The sequence below is a fragment of the Eleutherodactylus coqui genome, chromosome 10, assembly GCF_035609145.1.
Source record: "Eleutherodactylus coqui strain aEleCoq1 chromosome 10, aEleCoq1.hap1, whole genome shotgun sequence".
Classification (NCBI taxonomy): Eukaryota; Metazoa; Chordata; class Amphibia; order Anura; family Eleutherodactylidae; genus Eleutherodactylus; species Eleutherodactylus coqui.
In genome coordinates, this window is record NC_089846.1 from 107988797 (window position 1) to 108010478 (window position 21682).

Below are 21682 nucleotides of genomic sequence, written 5' to 3' on the forward strand. Positions count from 1 at the left end.
CTTTTAGGGAGCGTTCTAATTGGTTTCTACAATATGTTATACATAAGGAAATGTTGAACATTTGTGACCTCAGCTCTCTTAAAGAGGACCTGACATGTCCTCATGTCAGTGTGAGCTGGCTGCATAGCTTAAGGCCCAATGCCCATGGGCGGATTTGATTTGTGGAACCCGCGTGGGAGATCCGTAAATCTAGCTACCCATAGGGATGCATTAGCAATTTAAAGCATGCTCCATTTTCCTGTGGATCCCGTGGGACTGCTTCCATTGAGGTCAATGGAAGCCATCCGATCCGCGGCATGGCCACAGATATCACTGTGGACATGCTGCAGATCTGCGCGAAAGCAGGAGATTTAAAGATATTTTTTTTAAATTGCACTGTGCATGTGTCCGGCACATCGTCCGATGCGCCCGGACGCATCCGACATGCTGAAGAAAGAAAATTCGGCCGGCACGGAGGAGACCCGCGCTGGATCTGGACAGGTGAGAAAATGTCTTTCTCTGTCCATGTCCGCGGGCACAGCTGGATTCTGCTGCGGGATTCAGCAGTGGAATCTGTGTGTGCAAGTGGACATGAGGCCTAACAGTTCAAGACAAACTGATAACAAATCAGATGACAAGGTATATAGCCAAAAGCCAGGATTTGGGCAACCACAGCGTAATTGATGGAAGAACAGCCAGTAAACACATACCTCCATGAAGATTTAATGGGCATCCAACACCCATGCAGGACAGTTGGACGACGCTTTTGTAGTGGTGTCCCATTATAAAAGCACATGCATGTAAGAGTTATTCAGCGCATGCGCATTTACATGAGTTATGGCCTTCATATTTTCCCTGGCAGTCCGTGCATGCGCCTTCAGCTGAATTCAGCATTCCAGACCAAATAATGCATCCAAGCTGTTCACCCAAGTGTGCAATCTTGCATTTAAAAACCACCGGCAATGCGGTACCTAATATTTTTCAGCACTGCATCTAATGTTCAGACATGACACAAGTGGACATAGCTGTTCTATGGCTGCATAAAGAAAACTCCGGGTCTAATCAATAAAAGTATAGTGAAAAACACTCAGTGGGCAGCTAATAAAATCTTCAGCCTCACCAGATAAATTATTATAATATATGTGTGGCGTGCTTAACCCTTTCCAATCCAATTTGTATCCTGGTTTTCCTAGGGGGCTTACTATTTTTCTGCCATTATACAACGGCGCTATATGCTGGCTAAAGCCAGTACTGCATGAGGTGACTTGCTGGATAGGCTCCGACAGCAGAGAGGCTGTCAATATACAGTAAGAGAACCCCGACGGACGTCTTTCAACATCAGAGCTGTACAGCCTTAAATCATAATGTCTTCAGAGGTCAGACAGTGGATTGGAAAGGGTTAATAGTTATATGGTACCCAGCATGGTACTAGGGCAGTTTTTCATTTTTTCTAAAATCATGATTAAACTGGATTAATCACTTGCTGGGAGCTGCAGGAAGGACTTTCTTACAAAACCAATGCACATTAACCCATGAATGACAGACTGCTGATATCAGCATGTCTGTAACTACTTTATGCTGCCCCATATGGGCAGGTTCCCTTTAATCTAATGAGGACATGACTTTTCCTTGACACTCTAGCACAATTCATGGCTTTTAAAAAGATGTCAAAACCTTCCTACGTCTTAACCTAAAAACATAAAATATTAAGTATTATTCTGACCTTTTTGTGACATTGCAGGTCCATACCCTGTGGATAAATCAACCATTATGTGCTCACCACGTTCTTCACCATTGACAGTTCAAGTGACTCATATAGCAATGACTCTCATCTTCACTCTCTAAGTCACAAGAGATACAAAAAGGTCTATGTCATGCCCAACATTCTGGAAAGCTCTCCCAGCTAAAATAAATACCATGCAGAACAGAATGCCATTTAAACCTGCCTGGCTTTACAAAGCCAGATGCCTGAGACAGATAGCATCGATTTCAAATAGCAATGACTACAATTGATGGCAGGACTAGAAAACAAAAAGCTCAAAATATGGAAACTTTTGATAATGGAGTTGCCAGATTTCTAATGGTGGTATGTATATATGCAACAACATTACTGCTTATGCATAGTTTACTTTACAAAAGCAATCTGCTATATAGATTCTTTGGAAAAGACTTAATATTACTTGTCCTTTATTCATTTAAGCCTCTGCTCAGTCTAGCAGTGGATGGTCCTATCAGTGATTGACAGCCTTCCTTCTATGACTGTGTATAAAGACATAGCTGTCAGTCACTAATTAAGACTGCCCACTGGACTCCTAAACTCAGAATGAGCAGAAGTTTAAATACAAGTTATACTGAATCTTTTCCCACTAATATATCAATCTATTCAGGTATTCCTACTTTATACAGTTGTCACTTTTCGGTCAGTGTGTTCAGTGGAGAGAGAGGGGGAGGAGAAACAAGCCAGCAGCAGAGAAGATCTTCAAATCTCCTGTATATCTCCCTGTCCCAGAAGAAGGGTGGCATGGCGTTTTTTCATGTTATCTCCCCAGTAATCAGAGAGCACATTTACTTTCTGATTGTCACATGAAGAAAGGGTGGCATGGCGTTTTTTCATGATATCCCCCCAGCAATCAGAGAGCACATTTACTCTCTGATTGTCACATAAAGTATTTTTTAAAAATACATTATATATATATATATATATATATATATATATATATATATATAGAAAAGAAGATGACTTATTTATCTAATCACACCTCTACACTGCTTAACCCTGTAGATGGCGCAGTCATTGCTAACTTGTCATTTCAACATTTTTACTGAAAAAAAATATATAAAAACTTTATACCTCTTACACAAGGCTTTAAATATTAAAAAATACATAAAAAGGACAAAAAAATCCCTACACATAATTGCTATTGCAACATATCTAATAAGCAATACTGTAAAATGATACATTATTCATCCAGCATGGTAATATGTGTAAACAAATACAAAAAAATTAAAATACTAAAATAAATGTTTTTTTGCTCATTTTGCTTCCACATAAAAAGGATTTACAAAATAATCAAAATGTTGTATATACCATAAGTTGGTACCAATAAAAACTACAAACAAAAAACATAACTTACTGGTTCTTAATGCTAACATTTATTATGTTACTAAAGAGTTAAAAATGCACTTAAAAGGGTTGTTCCACCATTTAAAAAATTGCTTCACAACCACTTTGCTCTTAATGATTGCTGCTGAGTAGGACCTGTGACTGCTGTAGCCAATCCCCAGCCACAGTAGTAACCTACAGCCAGTGATTGGATGTAGCAGTTACAGGTCCTGCTCAGCAGCAGGAATAATAAAGAGTTGTGAACTGTGAAGCAATTTAAGTGGCAAGAAAACACATTTAAGGCAGCTGAGTTCTGCACCATATATGCTTACATGAGGCATACTGTAAATTCAAAATTTGTAATAAAAAAGTTACATTTTCAGTAGGGTTTGTAATTTGACTCTATGGGCTTAGTGAGACGGGCATATTGTCGTGCATTTTGTGCATGCGCATGCGTCCGGCGATTTTATAAAACCATTGCTTTGTAATGGTATCGGACACATAAGCGCTTTTTATGATCTTTGCCCATTGAATTCAATGGAGATGGCAATACAGCCGGCTCCATTGAAAGCAATGGGCTGCCGGCGATCGCACGATGAATTTTCGGGAAGGGCTTAAATATATAAGCCCTTCCCTGCAATTCATCCAGAAATGTGTAAAAATAAAAAAAATATATATACTCACCTGGTCCCGGCAGACGGAGTTCAGCCGCGGCCGGTAGCAGTTCTCCTGAACTGCTCTCTCTAGTATTCAGCAGCCGGGGATTTAAAATCCCCGCCTGCTGAATGAGCTGCCTCTGATTTGTCACAGCCTGACCAATCAGAGGCAGCTCTCACTCACACCCATTCATGAATTCATGAATGACAGCTGAGAGCTGCCCCTGATTGGCTCAGCGCTGAGCCAATCAGAGGCAGTACTCACTCACCCATTCATGAATTCATGAATGGGTGTGAGTGAGAGCTGCCTCTGATTGGTCAGGCTGTGACCAATCAGAGGTAGTTCATTCAGCAGGCGGGGATTTTAAATCCCCGGCTGCTGAATACTACAGAGAGCAGTTCAGGAGAACTGCCGCCGGCCGCAGCTGAACTCCGGCTGCCGGGACCAGGTGAGTATATATATATTTTTTATTTTTACACATTTCTGGATAAATTGCAGGGAAGGGCTTATATATTTAAGCCCTTCCCGACAATTCATCGTGAGATCGCCCGCAGCGCATTGCTTTCAATGGAGCCGGCTGTATTGCCAGCTCCATTGAATTCAATGCGCTGGACAGCTCCGGCCCGTTTCTATTGAAACGCGGCTAGGAGCAGTTTTTTCGGGCGATTTTTCGGCCCGGTCACGCGATTTGCGGATGCGCATCCGTCATGCGATCCGCAAATCGCGGCAAAAAACACCCGTGTGACTAAGGGCTTAAGGGGTTAATTTAGAAATATGCAACAGAGTACCACTGGTGACTACAGTGCTTACATTATAAACAGTAGGGATGCTGAGAGAGTTCAGCACTGAAGCCTGCAGAACTGAGAATTCAGCTTTGGACTATATTACAAATAGAGATGAGCGAGTATACTCGCTAAGGGCCATTGCTCGAGCAAGCATTGCCCTTAGCGAGTACATGCCCGCTTGAGACAGAAGGTTCGGGTGCCGGCGCGGGGGAGCAGTGAGTAGCGACAGTCAGCAGGGGGGAGCGGGGGGGGGGGGGATGAGAGGGAGAGAGAGATCTCCCCTCCGTTCTTCCCCGCTCTCCCCCACAGCCCCCTGCCCGCCTCCGGCACCCAAACCTTTTGTCTCGAGTGGGCAGGTACTCGCTAAGGGCAATGCTCGCTCGAGCAATTGCCCTTAGCGTGTATACTCGTTCATCACTAATTATAAGGTAGAATTCAGAGTCTGGAAAATGCAATGTATTTATAAAGTTCCTCAACTTGTTGTATAGGTTAGAAGTATATACAAACTCTAAAGTAACAGTGACCTGGACATGCAGCTTAAATCCTAGATAAGAAATAGTGCATTAATAAGGATTTTCATCATCATGCTGAAGAAGGGTTTGCATCCTCTTTGGATGAAACTGGAGTCTATATATACATACAGTGTGTAAGAGAGCAATCTACACTATTCAGATTATGGGGAATTGAGAGAAAAAGAATCCGTGTGATGCTGAGCTGAAGATTTATCCTTCACTTCCATTTGTGTTACGCCAACTGTCTTGTCCAGATGTTTCAGAATTGCATCCTAAGCTTACGGAATTTACATCAGACCCTCAACATCAGCAAAGTTTCTAGATGTACTTGACCTAAAGTAAATAATAGCACAAGACAAATTGCAGAATAGCCATTTGTATATGTGTAATAATGAACTGAAGAAGCACAAATACGGATCAACAGACCTTTTGCACAATAGGTATAGTCCACTGGTGCAAGCACCGAGTCATGACTGACTCCTTGGGTAATGACACATTGTCTAAACTGTTTTTGGTCCCCGGTTATCTTTATACTGTCCAACCTCAGAAGGACAGAAGGCTGAGTCGGCTACCTGAACCACATGGGGATTGAACCTGCAACCTTCAGGCCATGAACGAGAGCTTAGGACTGCATTTAATGAGCCTTAAAATGCTTCATTTATTGGGCATAAAAAGTATGGACTGAACATTAGAAAAATTTCTACTGCACCTTTAGTTAGAAAAATAAGAAGAAATCGGACTAGGAATAATTGATTGCCATGGGTCCAGTTCTTGGCACCCCTCACAAACAGCTGGTTTTGGTTGGGGGGGGGGGGGGAGAGACAGCCAACCAGACATTGCCACTGAAGTGCCTGCTATAGAGGAAATGTAATATTATATGGCAGCTACTTAACATCTAAGGCAGTGTTTCCCAACAGTGTTTTTCTCTCTCCTGTTGCTGTGTCACCTGATAATACAGACAGTAATGGTACTCTTACCCAAGTAGACGGTCAACAGAGTAAGTAAGTGACAATTGCACATTTGTTGGAGTCACTTGGTTTTTTAGCTCATGAAAGCATAGGAATGATAATTATTTGGACGACTGTTGATCATATAAATGCCCAACAGTTGTCCCTACATGGGGGAGGAGTGTGGGAGGGGAGACTTGGGCACCTAATCCAGAACTTAAGGCCGCAGCCCCGGCGGCTCCCGTTGACTCCTATGGGAGCCACCCAGCAAAGGGAAGGGGAGCTAATCTCACTAATAGCATTTGCGACATGCTTGCGGCTGCTATGCATTCATGAGATTTAATGCTCAGATAGTCGCGGTGTTTTAGCGCAGCTATCTAAGTGCTCCAACAGCGCTCATACATGGCTTGTGTAAAAGAGCCCTAAGGCTGATTTAGATAAGCCAATTCTAGTTTGTATGCACGAATGAGCAAGTGACGTCATTGTTAGCTCATTTGCTCTTGTTCAGCCTGTTTAGACAGGCAGAGGTATTAGTGTATCTTGAAGCCACCAGGAAGTCCTGGTGGAGACAAGACTGACAGCTGTGTCACGCCCCCTGAAGCTGATAGGCTGCATAGCTGTCTCCCCAGTAGGTGCTGGTAGCTCACTAAAATTGTGTTCTCACCTCCTGGCTGCAGTCCCGGCTCCCGGCACAGATAGAAGATCGTGGCTGCTACCTGCAGGAGTGGCTCGCGGGCCGTGTGGAACACTTTCCAGACTCGCCACTGCAGCTCTGTATTTCCTGGCAGCTGTAATTTCCCATCTGCAGCCCAATCCTTCTGCTTCTGGGTCGGCACTTTGGCGGAGGTGTTCGTTAGCCCCCTGACAGGGCAGTATCCTTCTGCTGTCGCAGCTCCTGCCCCCTGTCCAAGGCTCAGCACTCCTTCTACCTCCCCCGCTGTTGGCAGTCACAAGGCATCAGTGACAGGCGGCGGCTGGCACATCTCACCCCTGCTAGCGTCCCTGCGGCTTCTCGTGAAGTGCGGAAGAAGGCAGCAGAGACAGTTAGCGGGCCCCACATGTGAGTGGTGCTCAGCGGCAATGGCGTGTATTGGGGGAGGACAGTTTTTGCACCGACGGCGACCTGTATGGGTATGATTTTGGGCGCACACGGTGCTGAGACACACAGCATACTGCAGGACAGTATGTGGAGGGGTGTATGGCTATTAGTGTATGTTGTCATCCACCTTCCAGGACCTTGGGGACTTGACCCAATGGGGAGCTAGGGGCGTGACAGGGGCGTTCCTGCATGGCAGACCTCTCACACCCCTAGCTTCTGGTGGCATCAAGATACACTAATACCACAGACAGATACATCGTTGGCTCATTCAAACAAGCATTGTTCAGTATTATTCAGTTTTTAACATTTGCTGTATAAGAAAATGTGAAAGACTGAACGAGCGCTATATAAATGGAATGATAGGTGAATGAGCCAACAATGATTTTTATGCCTGCATAAAATGAACAATGAGGAAAAAGCAAACAATTCTCATTGGTCATTGAGCTGTTGGTTTGCGTTTAGACCAAATGATTATTATTCAGTTTCACTTGTTTGAATGATTTTTTGAATGATAATCGTTGCGTCTAAAAACACCATAAAGGAGAAGGAGGTGAGAGATAAGTAGAGTGGGAGGAGTCCCAGGAGTGGAATGTGATGTATTGAAGATAAAAGCACATGCCCATCTAATAATATAATAATCTTATTATTCTATAGCGCCAACATATTCCACAGCGCTATTTCAATTCTCCTTCCCGGATGAGCGGCAGTCATCCTGCTGATACAAACTGAGCTTAACTCTCAGCCAAGGCTGTCATAATTTAGTGGCAGGGCTGCACTCCCTGCCTACGCTGTAATTACTACATCTCATCTAGTTAACTCTTATGCTTAGAAGAAAACAGATTTTCTTAGTGCTTCCACTGACCCTGAAGGAACATGCATAATTAAACTGTTCTGTGTGACTCAAAGCTGACTATGAGTTGTTTACAACCGTTGCGCACTGTTCCCATGTGTTGAAAGCGTTACCCATTCCATGTATAACGTGTGTATTTGTGTATAATTATATTGGACTGATCTTCACAGGATCAACACTGGATCAACACAGGAGGATAGACAGGCTGGACTAGATGGACATTGTCTTCATTCGGCCTTACATACTATGTTACTATGTTACTATGTTCAGTCTGGAAAAGTGGCAACATTGTATAGAACTGAAAGACTGTACCTGAGTGCCAAAACAGTCAAAGGAGAGGTAGCAGCTAGCCAGCACAAAGACATACCAAACGTATGTGCTGGGGAGCGGCCACTGGGAAACTGTAATAAACATAGCCAGCCACTGGGAGGTAGAGGTGTCCCTCTTTCTGAAAACTGTGGAGTTACGATGGTCCAAAAAAATGCTTGTCCAGACGTGAATGGATTCTGGTGGGAACTCCTGTGTGGGCAACTTCGCCGGGCCTCAGTGTAGTCAGTCTAGCTGAAGATTGACCCATTTTTGTATTGTGGAGCTGCATAAAGCTTATGTAAAAAGGAACATCTTGACTATTTCCTCCCACATTCAGGACTCTCCCACAAAAATGTGTTGTGCCCTTTCTCTGTTATTGCTTCTACAACTTTATGAAAAGTTGGTATTACCAGTTGGGGGTATCCCTAACATAGTCTTGCATAGTCCATTCAGTGCTGTCAGTACCAGACTATATAAGGACCCCCCCCCCCCCCAACCTTTGACAACATGATTGGTAACAGCCAGTTGTAAATGGATTCATGAGGAATACAAATATTTACTAACACAGACATATCTCCCAACTTCCTAGGACTAATTTGACGGTGAATGATTTTTATATCTCAAGGCTCCTTCTGCAACCCCCGAGCAAGGGAACAAGATCTATGCTCTATGGAGAATTGCATAAGTATAGAAATAAGAAATGCCCTTTTATTATTAGATCAAATTGGGAGTCTGATGTTGGCATTATATGTGCTGCTTCCTCTCCATTCACCCTCCAACTGGATGCGGCTACCAGCGGCCAACGCAACAGGCAAATGGGGTTTGGGAGCTTCCTGTTCTGAAGACAGGTTTAGGTTCTAGGCATTTATGGCATAACCTGTGGGTCTAATATCTTACATTGATGTGATGTGGTTTGTTATTTTAAAAAAACTATGCCCTCGTGTATGCATTATGTAACTACATGTTATCTCTCACACTTACTTACTCATCATCACCATAGCATCTACAGGGGAAGTCATGGAAAAGTAGCCCGGAACCACACTCTTATGGAAGCTCTCTAAGAGAAAATCTGTCTTTGTTGTCCATAACAACTAATCACAGAGCAGCTTTCATTTCTTTTACTGCTGAGATACAATGAAAGCTGCATTGTGATTGGTTGTTATTGGCAAAAAAGATTGACTTTTAGACAGCTTTCATAAGAGTGGGGTGCCAGGCTAATTTTCCATGGCTGCCGGAAAAGGGAAGGGAGAGGGAGTGTAGCAGCAGCTCGCGTTGCTAGAGACCTCCCCTTGCCAGCAGCTCACATAAGCTGGGGAGGGAGTTTAGCATGACTGACTCTGCTAAGCTCCACCCCATCCTGGCCCATCCCCTTGCCGGAAGCTTGGGGAGGGAGTTTAGCAGAGTTGAATTTTCTTCCCCCGGCCGACCACCTATGATATTCCAGGCTGCGGTATATATATACCGCAGCCCAGCCATCTTAATGGGTTAGAAAACGGGAAATGCAGCCTTGACTTTGTTGCAGCTGTCTCTCACTCATGCAATTTTCGGCCACGATGCGCTTGTGTGAAGGAGCCTTTAGACCCATTCTATAAGATCAGATGGACTGCAGCGGCTGTTAGGGTAAATAGTCTGTGACCACTGTCTTCCCCCCCGGCCTTTGAGTTTCTGCACACAGACACCGGGGAGAGGTTAGGGGTTTCAAACTAATTATAGCAGTGACCCCTATGGTGGGCACTATTAATACTGGGGCCACTAAGGGGGTCACTATTACTATTGTGGCTACCTAGGGGGGGGGGGGCACTTACTATTTAAACCACTACTGGGGGCAAAATTACTCACCTCACACAAGTCACAATATGTTGGGTATCTCCTGTATTGGCTCTTTCAACGCCTTTAAAATGAGCGTTTTGCTTTTATTTCGGCAGGGGGGGGGGGGGTGAATTATACACTCATGTTAATTCAAAGGCTGTGGATGTTACAATTAAGTCAAATGAGTATTCTCATTACAATCTCCAGTCACAATTGTTTTTCTCGGCATTAGAATGGTATTCTAGCATAGACGCTGATTTGATTGCTACTTTGGTTCCTACAGTATCTATGATTATAAATGTGCACACAAGAGATAGAACTGGTGTCTCCTTAAAGGGCTCGTCCAATTAGGGCAGCCACGTTTTATTTTGCAGTTTCTCAGACAATGAGCTGATTACCGGAGCTCGAGCTGAAAAACGCTCCTGGTACCTTTGCATTTCCAAGCAGCAAGAAACAGAGCTCATTACCCATTGAAATCAATGGGCAACTATGAAATAGTCATCCCTCGTCCTCCAGAACAAGAGCTACAGCACGGCCGTATGCATAAAACCCTATGTGATACACGGCAAAATAGAACAGTGTAATTGATTGCCTGTGAATCACTGCATATTACACACATGTACATCGCATGCGTAATGCCCGGCAATCATGTGGGCCCAGCCTAACATAGGAGGGTCCTGAGTGCAAAGTTCTCCTTACTGACCCCTGTAGCAGCACATGTTACTGATTATCCTCTGTCACCAGAGCTGCTCAGAAATGCTTTGCAAAATCTGTGACAATCTCTTTCATCCGAATGTGGCTTGCAGAGAGCCATATTTTTGTTGCTGAAACCCCCCAATTTAGGGCGACTTCACATGGATGTATTTGCACACATTTTTGTGCAAGTAAAAATTATGTGCAAACAACAGAGAATGGAACCCATTCATTTCAATAGGTTTGTTCTCATTTCCTTTTTTTGTACGCAAATTTCTTGTGCAAGCAAAAAATTAGGCCCTGTTCCTTCTTTCTGCGTATTTGTGCAACAAAGATCCCCATAGAAGTCTATGGGAGGAGATGAAAATACACATGCAATACACAAGGAGATACACAAAACTGCAGGGAAACGAACATATCTAGACTTCATTAGGTTAAATAGCCCTTTAAATCGGGGTGGGGGAGTGCCGCACGCGCATATATGTACAAGGGCTGCGTGTGCAAAAAAGTACAGTATTGGGCTTATTCACACAAGGAAATTTGAGCAGATAAGTTATGTACAAAAAAACAGGACTTTTAGAACCAATCGTTTCCTATGGAAACATTCAGATGAAGGAATTTGAGCCGTGCAAAAAAAGTGCACCTAAAAAGATAGAACATGAGCGACTGAGATTCCCTGCTGCGCAAAAAGATGGGACCTAAACCTATCTTTGGTGCACAAACTACAGAAGCCTCCATAGACTCCTATGGGAGACTATGTGAGCCGGCCAACAAAGGGAGATAAAGGGATTTCCCTACAGCAGGAAGAAGGAGAGAGTGATGAAGGGAAGCCCCAGGGGAACCCCCTTCATCTCTGCGCGGCTTACCTTCATCTCAGCGGGGGAATCCCACGGAGCTTCCCTTCATCACTCTCTTTCTCTCCTGCTGTTGCCTTTTTTTAGCAACATGCAGCTCAGCTCCCAATCGTTTAAGTGGGCAATTTTACTGCTAATTAAGCTTGGGACTTGATCGCAGAAAACCGTCCATTCACGCGATTTTCCAGCGAGTTAGCCGCAATTTTTTTCACGCAGCTAACTCCTGCATATTTTTGACGCCCATGTGAATGACCCCTAATGTGCAGACATGCATGCAAATCAACCTTGTTCACTGCGGAAATACATTGCTCTGCAGCGAGCTTATTTAGGCATACGCTTGTCTTAAGCTGCCCTTAGGGCTTATTCAGACAACCGTATATCGGCCGGGTATTCATGCCCGACCGATTTACAGTGTCCCTCTCTGCAGGGGGAGGAGTCTGGAAGAGCCAGGAGCAGTGCACAGATCTCCCGCCCCCTCTCCGCCCCTCGGCACTATTTGCAATGGGAGGGGTGGGGTGGGGTGGAGCTAAGTTGTGGCACTTACCTCCACCCCTGTCCCGCCCCCTTTCATTGCAAATAGTGCCGAGGGGCAGAGAGGGGGCGGGAGCTCAGTGCACTGCTCCCGACTCTTCCAGGCTCCTCCCCCTGCAGAGAGGGACACCGTATATCGGCCGATATACGGTGGTCTGAATAAGCCCTTAGATCAATGAATTCACCCTTGTCTGCAGACTTTGACATGAATTTATCAGCAATTGATGCATTGCAAAAAAAGTGAAAATGGCTCAAAAATTTGCGGTACTTCCATGACAAAATAAGGATTCTGTGGATTATTAAATTTTTTAAGATCCTCCGATTTCAGCACGGATGTGGATAGCGCCTTGAGAATTGCATCAACAGATTGCTGTGGACTCCTGATGTGGACATCCTCTGCTCCTCCACCACGTCTAGATGTGCGTTAACATACAATTGAATGATAGTTCTCAATGTTTAAAAAGCAAAGCAAAAGTTGTTATAAATACAGAATAATGTATGTGGGAGATCCTTGGTTCACTCCATCAGCCCCCTGCGGATCCCATGCTATTCCTATAACCAGAACACCTTAATAAACCATTACCCCCGGTGACCAAACAATGCATCATGCCATATGCTAATAACTTTTCCTTACGCCATTGTTTCCAGAATACATACACTTCGCGCAGTGTGTGATTGGCAGGTGTATTCTTGTGCTTCACACATTATATAGTTTAATGATATGCATAATGCAAAAATATTCATGCCTGGTTTCTATGGAAACCTATTAACTATATGTCATGCAGTTTGTGTACTTTGTAATTTATAATCTGCGCAATATTATTTATTCATTAAATGATGCTATTAAACAGAGGAGATACACAAGATCTCTTGCGCCCCCTTACATATGGGACATGAGGTGAGCTGCGCACTGTAGGACTTGTCTTGGACATCTCTCCGTGGAAAAGATGCTACATTTCCAAAAGATCCTCATTGAAGTTGGGCAGATTTCCTTATCCTTTAGACAGGGTAAACTTAAACGGGATTTCCAGGGAAATACTATTGATGACCAATCCGCAGAATAGGTCATCAATAATTAATTGGTTGGGGTGCGCCAGTCGGTAACCCAGCCAATCAGATCATTGGGCACCTGCTGTCAGCGCTGCTACACACAGAGTGGAAGCTGCTGCTTCAACCCAACGCGTAGCGGCCGGCACTTGTAACTGCAGATGCAGCTCTCATTAAAGCCAAGGGAAACAGCACCTGTAGTTACAAACGCTGGCCACTACACAGGGTCGGAGTAGCAGCTTCTGCTCCATATCACTGTCTGTAGCTGCACTGACCTCGGGGATCTAATCAGCTGAGGCCCCAAGTGGCAAACCCCAGCCAATCAACTACTGATGTCCTATCCTGAGGATGGGTCATTAACCCTGTTCAATCCACTGTCTGACGTCTGAAGACATTATGATTTAAGGCTGTACAGCTCTGATTTTGGAAGACGTCCGTCGGAGTTCTCTTACTTTATATTGCCAGCCTCTCTGCTTTCGGAGCCTATCCAACGTGTCACCTCATGCAGTACTGGCTTTAGCCAGCATATAGCGCCATTGTATAACGTCAGAAAAAGAGTAAGCTCTAGAGATGAGCGAGCGTACTCGGAAAAGCACTACTCGCTCGAGTAATTTGCTTTATCCGAGTATCGCTGTGCTCGTCCCTGAAGATTCGGGTGCCGGCACGGAGCGGGGAGCTGCAGGGGAGAGCGGGGAGGAACGGAGGGGAGATCTTTCTCTCCCCCTCTCCCCCGCCCGCTCTCCCCTGCCCCCCGCTGCGACTCACCTGTCAGCCGCAGCGACACCCGAATCTTCAGGGACGAGCACAGCGATACTCGGATAAAGCAAATTACTCGAGCGAGTAGTGCTTTTCCAAGTACGCTCGCTCATCTCTAGTAAGCTCCCTAGGAAAACCAGAATACAAGTTGGATTGGAAAGGGTTAATGGCATTTACTTGCAAAACCCCTTTGACCCAACTAGTCTGAGATGTGCAAGATTTGTCTCAGTGGCTCATGCTGGATGATAAATCTGGTGCCGTCTTAGGCACTTTTATCTAACTATACACCACCTATCGGTTGTGCCAAAAATTTAGCCACTGCCTTTTTCCTGCAGAGATAGAATTGATAGAATCGTCGCGTCTTTAAATATGTCTAGGATGTGGAGTCACTTTGCACAGCCCCAGTTACTGGAGTGTGATTGGGACAAATTGTTAAATGTTTCGATTTAAACTCCGCCCCCTTTTCAGATACTTTTGAAAAGTGAGGTGAGACATATAACATCTCTTCTTTTTGGTGCAGATCAATAGTAAATCTGTCTAAATTGATTTGCACCCAAAAAAGCGTAACGTACACCGGAATTTTTGAACAATACAAGTAATAAACTATGTGTAAATATTCCATATACAATAACAATATTGGCGAACACAGTCACAACTACAAAAAAAGAAATGAAAGTTCTGATTGTTTTGACCCAGCCACCACCATTCACAGTAGGCAGGCAGCCATTCATAAATGACCGACTGCCTGTTTACATAGAACTATCTGTTGTTCAGTTTTACGCATGGAGAAACTGAACGACGAATGAGCAGCGAATGAGTTCTCGTTGTCATTCAGTCGCTGCATGTATTTTCACTGAACGATATCGCTCTTATTCTCGCTGGATGGCGGGAATCCAAAGATAACGTTTCGTGTAAATGCACCTTAAGGGCGGCTTCAAATGCCGTATTTTGTGTTATATTTTCGTGCGCACAAAAATATTTTTGTGCGCATTTGCACACCCAAAGCACCACAGGAGTTTATTGGGGTGTGCAAATGCGCACCAAGTCTTCACGAAATCACACACCGAACTGCGCAATTTTGCAATGTTAATCGATAACAGCGGGGACTACGTACCCTGCCCAGTAGGTTCAATCATGGCGCGGGTTTGTCATGTAAATAGGCCTGGTAGAGCAGAAAAGTACAGTAGAATGCGCAGATTTGTGCACGAAAGTACGTGATAGTGCTCCCTTTACAGCGCAATCACGTCACATGCGTTTATATACGCCTACACTCGTCTGCAGGAGCGATCCAACAATTTAATAGGTTAACTGTCATTATATGGTTGTATTTTCATTCCGGGTAGGGTCGATATATGTCTAGCTCCTTATTGATGCATCCTGCTCCTCTTACCGCGAATCCGCAGCAAGTGCCGCCAGTTACTTTCTATGGAGATCCGCTGCTTCCTACACACAAGCAGAAATCAATTGTGATTTCCGCTCCGGAGGAAAAATCACTTCATGCTTTATTTTTATGCAGGCTCTGCACAGACGGCTTCCATTGAAGTCAATGGAAGCCGTCCGACCCGCGGCCCGTCCGCAATGAAGATTCGGACAGGTCGCAGATTCCATGTCAACGCCTAGCGCAGGAAAAAAAATTTGAAAAGAAAATCCGTACTGCGCATGTGCGACGACGAGCTGCCGGGTCCATCCACAGCAAAGACGGCGACAGCGCAGGTACGCACGAACGATGCTGCTACTACAGTCGGATTCAGCTGGGGGATTCTGCATGCGGAGTCCGGCTCTGCCGTGTGCAGGAGGCATAAGCCGAGGTTGCAGAGGAATTCTTTTTGATACTTTTCCTTAACAAAAACAATTATCTTCTTAAAGTAAATAAACATCTGTAATGTTTGTAACGTCCTTCAAACCGGATTATACATTTTTTCTTTTCTTTCTTCTACTCCAAAACTGCGTCATCATACTCCAAAGCAATGTACAGTGAACGCACGTATCCCTCCCCGGTGGTGACTCCAAACTATATTTCCTATTTCAAACACATGCAAATAGTTTAAGGCTGTAAATATGTGAACCCCAAGGAAATTCGTACAAAATTCATGTAGATGTTCTGCTAGATCTCAACGCCGGACTCAAGTGTTGTGTGACGACAATGCAAACCACTGGCCCCATCGTACAGCCAGAAGCTTCCATAACTGGGACCCTAGCACTATACAGTAAGGGCTGACAGATCAAAACACTGCTTAAAGCGGTTGCTCTGTTTTAGGGCTTAACGAGACGAGTGTGTTTATGCACATTTTTTGCACGCGTGAAACTCACGCCCTGAAAACATGACAAAGCAAGCGCATTTAATTCAATGGGTTCGTTCTCATGAGCATGTTTCTCATGCACAATGCCTACATGCGAGAAAAGATAGGATTTGCCCAGCAGTTTACACAGAAACCTGCCATAGAAGTCTATGGCCAGTTAAAAAAAGCAAAGGGTATGCTGTAACCCTATATACAACGCAGGGAAAAAGAAGACAGCTGCCCTTATTAGGCTTTAAATAGCCATTCTATTCCATGGAAAGGGAGTATCATACGCAGGTGAACTGGCAATATGAGTGCAAAATTTATATGCTCATATCAGCTCGGGTATTGCCATCTCCAAAGATTGTTCATGCGCAAATACACTCTGTTGCAGCAAACATATTTGCGCATATGTTAGTCTGTTGAAGCCCTTGTACTGTTAGTGGCAGAGCTTAAGCATAAACTGGCAGGGGTTTGCTGCCCAGGACGCCTGCTGATTACAGTTTGCCAGGCCAATGCACTTGTGCACAGATCTGATGTGTGCAAGAAGCAGACAGCTCTGTTCCCACTGCAGTGGCCAGGCTTGATATTACAAGCAAGTTTCCCATTGAAGTGAACAGAAACCATGCCTGTAACACCAAGCGTGGCCACTGCAGTGGGAACAGAGCTGTCTGCTTCCTACACACACCAGCTCTGTGCACAAGCAGATAGCCTGGCAAACAACTGATTGACAGAGGTCCCAGGCAGCAAACTCCTGACAATCTACTATAGTTTAAAGCAGGACAATCTCTTAAAGTCCTACTACCCAACCACTTCGATATTACACTGATTTATATTTATGGTTTGTGGTATTACCGTTCTCCCCATCAGACTTCCGCTCATGGTCTGTATCCGTTAGTGACAGTGCGGAGTTGGCTCTACTTGACAAACAGGAACTGTGCTCCGACTTCATCTCTCTCATCCACATCCTCAGGGCGCGATCTGGTGATGTGGCTCCTTCAGTCTCTGTATCCGCATCAGAACCCATCTCTAGTGGATAGGTATGCTGTGTACCAGTGTGTAGGTTGGTCTGATAGCCGGAGCATATAATGTGCGGAGACTCACAGTATTCCATCTCTGAAAGAAATGGAAACAGTGAAAATTAATTATAGCAACTTGAGATTTGATTTGTTTGCAGTTCTGGAGCCAATTACCTCAAAGCAAGTCAACAGGTTTCTTCATTTATCTTAACGATAGCAGTGGATGCACATATTCCTGCCATGTGAATTGAGACTAAGAGACTGAATATCATACCAACAAATATTTTCCTTGAAGGGATTCAGTCACCAGGTTCATGAAGTTTGTCTTGTAGCTGAGCTTCGGTTCACGGAAGTGGGCTGCACCTCACTGGCAGCATGCAAAGCGACAGCTCTTTCTCTATACCCAACAGTGGAGAGAGCTATCAGTCTGCATGATGCGGGAAGGGAGAAGCTACATGGCCCGCCTCCGTGACTCAGAGCCCTACTCCAAGTCAAACTTCAAAAACCTGGTGACAGAATCCCTTTAAACTTTAAACCTTCCAATACATTTCAGATGATTTACCCTATATACTCAAGTATTAGCCAACCCGAGTATAAGCCGAGACAGTAAGTTTCACCACAAAAAACTGGGAAAACTTATTGACTCAAGTATAAGCCGAGCTATACTTGAGTATATACTAGGTAAAAAAAAAACCTCCATACTCCATACTCACCTCCCAGCCGGCATCTGTGTCTGTGCAACAAGCTGCTTGAATTCCCCGCTGTCCTCTCTGCTTGGCTCTGTCAGTGCTGTGTAAGTAATCGCTGTGATTGGATTGAGCACCAACCAATCACAGCTGGCGCCCGATCCAATCACAGTGCTTACTTACACAGCACTGATGGCAGGGGATTTGAAAGCCGAGCAGGGAGATGACAGCGGGGAGAATTCTAAAGCAGCTTGATTGGCTGTGAATGATCGAGCAATGGCTGTGATTGGCTGACGCTCGATCCAATCACAGCTCTTACTTACACAGCGCTGACGGCGGGGGATGATAGAGCTGAGCAAAGAGGACAGTGGGGGATGATAGCGGAGAGAATTCAAGCAGCCTGCCGCACCGCCGCCAGAGACACAGACGCCAGCTGGGAGGTGAGTATGGAGGGTTTTTTTAAGCCTTCCCTGACTCGAATGTAAGCCATGGGGGGCTTTTTTAGCACAAAAAAATGTGCTGGAAAACTAGGCTTATACTCGAGTATATACGGTAAGTAAAATATTAGGCAAAACAGGTGATATAAAATAGGCAATGGAGTTGTATAAGAATAGAGTAAAATATTCTCTTTCTTGCCGCTCTTGTCCATGAGTCATATCTGGGATTGCAGCCTTCATGAAAATATGTCTTCATTTCAATATGGCTGAAATAATAGATACAGCCCATGGACAAAAAAGATTTGTTTCTGCACAAAAAAGCAAACTCTTTATTTCTAATCACATACACATTTGTGTTAAATCTGGTCTGCTGTGTATGCATATTAAGAAATGTGGTATTTACACATAGAAACTAGAGATGAGCGAGTATATTCGCTAAGGCTAACTGCTTGAGCGAGTAGTGCCTTAGCCGAGTATCTTCCTGCTCGTCTGTAAAGATTCGCCTGCCGGCGCGGGTGACAGGTGAGATGCAGCGGTGAGCAGAGGGGTGCGGGGAGGGGGGGAAAGAGAGAGAGAGAGATCTCCCCTTCGTTCCTCCCCGCTCCCCGCCCCCCGCCGGCCCCCGAATTTTTATAGACGAGCAGGAGGATACTCGGCTAAGGCACTACTCGATCGAGTAGTTAGCCTTAACGAGTATACTCGCTCATCTCTTATAGAAACGCATCACTTAGTAGCTAATCCAAAAGGGCTCGTTCACACCTGCGTAGATCTTTATTAGGTCTTTCCGTCTCTCTGTTCCGTTTTTGGAGCAGAGAAATGGAATTAAGAAGCCCCTTAATGACATATGACGTACAGTAACGTCCTATGCATTCAGAGTTCATATGGAGGGGAGTCGGGAGCCGATCCCGCTCCATACAGTGCAAGTGTCAGCTGTTTCTGACAGCTAACAGCCAGTGGCAACAGCCACAATCAGTTCTGACAGCGGCGTTTAAATCCACCGATTGATTTTTTAAAGTTTTTTAGTACACTATATGGTACATTAAATAGTATAGTACCATTGAAAAATACAACTCGCCCCTCAAAAAAGAAGCCCTCGAACAGGCAGATCGATGGATGAATAAAAGAGTTATGATTTTTAGAAAATGGGTAGGAAAAGCCCCAAAAAAGCAAACAAAAAAAAGGGCTGAGTCCTTAAGGGGTTAAAATTGAAATACATTTTTCCGCTTTTTTTCCCAATTGATTTCAATTGTTTTTTAAAAAAACAGAACGCTCTCTGCAGTGCTATTTATTAAGTTATAAAAACAGAAACCTAACAGAATGAAAACAAACTGAAAGCTTTCTTCTTTTTTTATCAGTAGGGAATAAAACAGAAACATTTATTTCAGTTTTAATTCTGTTCTGTTCATTTCCATACTCCAAAAACAGAACAGAGAGGTGGAAAGCTTTAGCATAGCCCTGATGCTGATCTAAGCAAGTCCTAACACTGAATTGAATTTATCTCAGTCAGACGAGCGGAGATCCGCGCGGAAAAGAAAACGCACTGCGTGCAGGTGAAAATCAGCCTGCCCACGTCCGTTGCCACCCATATGTTCCTCCTTTGGTAGGTGCAGTTTTTCTTCCGCACCTGCGGAGCATTTTTTTTTCCTACTCGGATTTCCGCTTGTCTGACTGAGCCCTAAGATAAATGATTTGGGATCTTAATGATATTTATGAAATGTCAAAATATACAGTATTTTTAGCATTAATCACATTTTCCCTGTCTCACACGGCAGGCTAATTCCATGGGCTGTTGCTGCTGATATTATTACAATTGTTATTATCATTATTTCATACATTAGAAATGTTCCTATCCATTCTATATTTGCAGATTTATATTACAGGATGCAATATTTATCATCACAAATTTTCCCTATGACTGGGCAGCATTATATGAAATGTCCCTATTTGTAATTAGTATTTATTACATTTTCAACACGAATAATACAGCAGCGAGAAGGGTTGTATATTCAACTTGTATTGTGTGCTAGACAAAATACAGACAATGAGGCCTCTTTCACATGACTTTATGCATTTTTATGTTTGGCCGTAAGCGCTAAAAAAAAAAAAATCGCATGAATGAAGAAAACCCGTGATCAAGTCCCGATCTTTAGTCCCGAAAATTCATCCTGAATGACAGCTGAAAGCTGCCTCTGATTGGTCCCTGCGCTCAGCCAATCAGAGGCAGCACTCACTCACCCATTCATGAATTCATGAATGGGTGAGTGAGAGCAGCCTCTGATTGGTGAGGGCTGTGACCAATCAGAGGCAGCTCATTCAGCAGGCGGGGATTTTAAATCCCCGGCTGCTGAATACTACTCACAGCAGTACAGGAGAACTGCCGGCCGGCCACGGCTGAACTCTGTCTACCGGGACAAGGTGAGTATATATATTTTTTTACTTTTTACACAGTTTTGGATGATTTTCAGGGAAGGGCTTATATTTTTAAGCCCTTCCCGAAAATTCATCCTGAGATCGCCCGCAGCGCATTGCTTTCAATGGAGCCGGCTGTATTGCCGGCTCCATTGAATTCAATGCGCTGGACAGCGCTGCACTGCTCCGGCCTGTTTCTAATGAAACGCGGCTAGGAGCAGATTTTTCGGGTGATTTTTCGGCCCCCGGTCACGCGATTTGCGGATGCACATCCGTCATGCGATCCGCAAATCGCGGCAAAAAACACCCATGTGACTGAGGCCTATACATATGTATATTTTCTTCAGTTACTCTATTATACATATAGAAATTAGATTGCCTTCTATATAGTATGTATAGGTAGGCCTAGGAATGGTTCACGTATTTTTGTTTGGTACTCTCACGAATCCCCCCCCCCATGCTTTGACATTGATACCTCAAAGCAATATCAATGCTTATTGGTTGGCAATTGTTGCTGTTATCTTCTGTTTCTCTAAGTTCATGTTTTTTGCTCGCAATGTACTTGATGATCACAATCAGCTCTGTCATTCTGATGTATTAAGTTTACAAGGCAATTTTGTGATCTACCTCCTTGACACTAAATATGGCGTTTCAAATTGTATCCCTTAATGTCAAAAGACTTAATAGTTCCTTCAAATAATCCATGCTTTCGAAAGAAGTAATTAACTCCCACTCAGGTATCCTGTGTATTTGAGAGTCCCATCTTAATAAGGCGGATCTCTTTTGTTTAAAATATAAGCTTTTTCCACTTATATATGTTTGACCCATGGTCAATAAGAAGAGATATGTTGTTATTGCCCTAACAATACTCTAGCTTTTACTCTAATTTAACCCCTTGAGTGGCGGGTTTCCTACCACCCT

At 44.2% G+C, this 21682-nt stretch overlaps 1 protein-coding gene across 1 annotated transcript in view; it reads right to left on the minus strand.

Moving 5' to 3' along the window:
• TENM1 (teneurin transmembrane protein 1) overlaps positions 1 to 21682 on the minus strand; it is a 616814-nt gene that overhangs the window by 476147 nt on the left and 118985 nt on the right. Inside the window, exon 3 of the mRNA XM_066581697.1 lies at positions 17066 to 17326. Coding sequence (XP_066437794.1) covers positions 17066 to 17326 — 261 coding nt within the window. The remainder of the gene's footprint in view (positions 1 to 17065; positions 17327 to 21682) is intronic.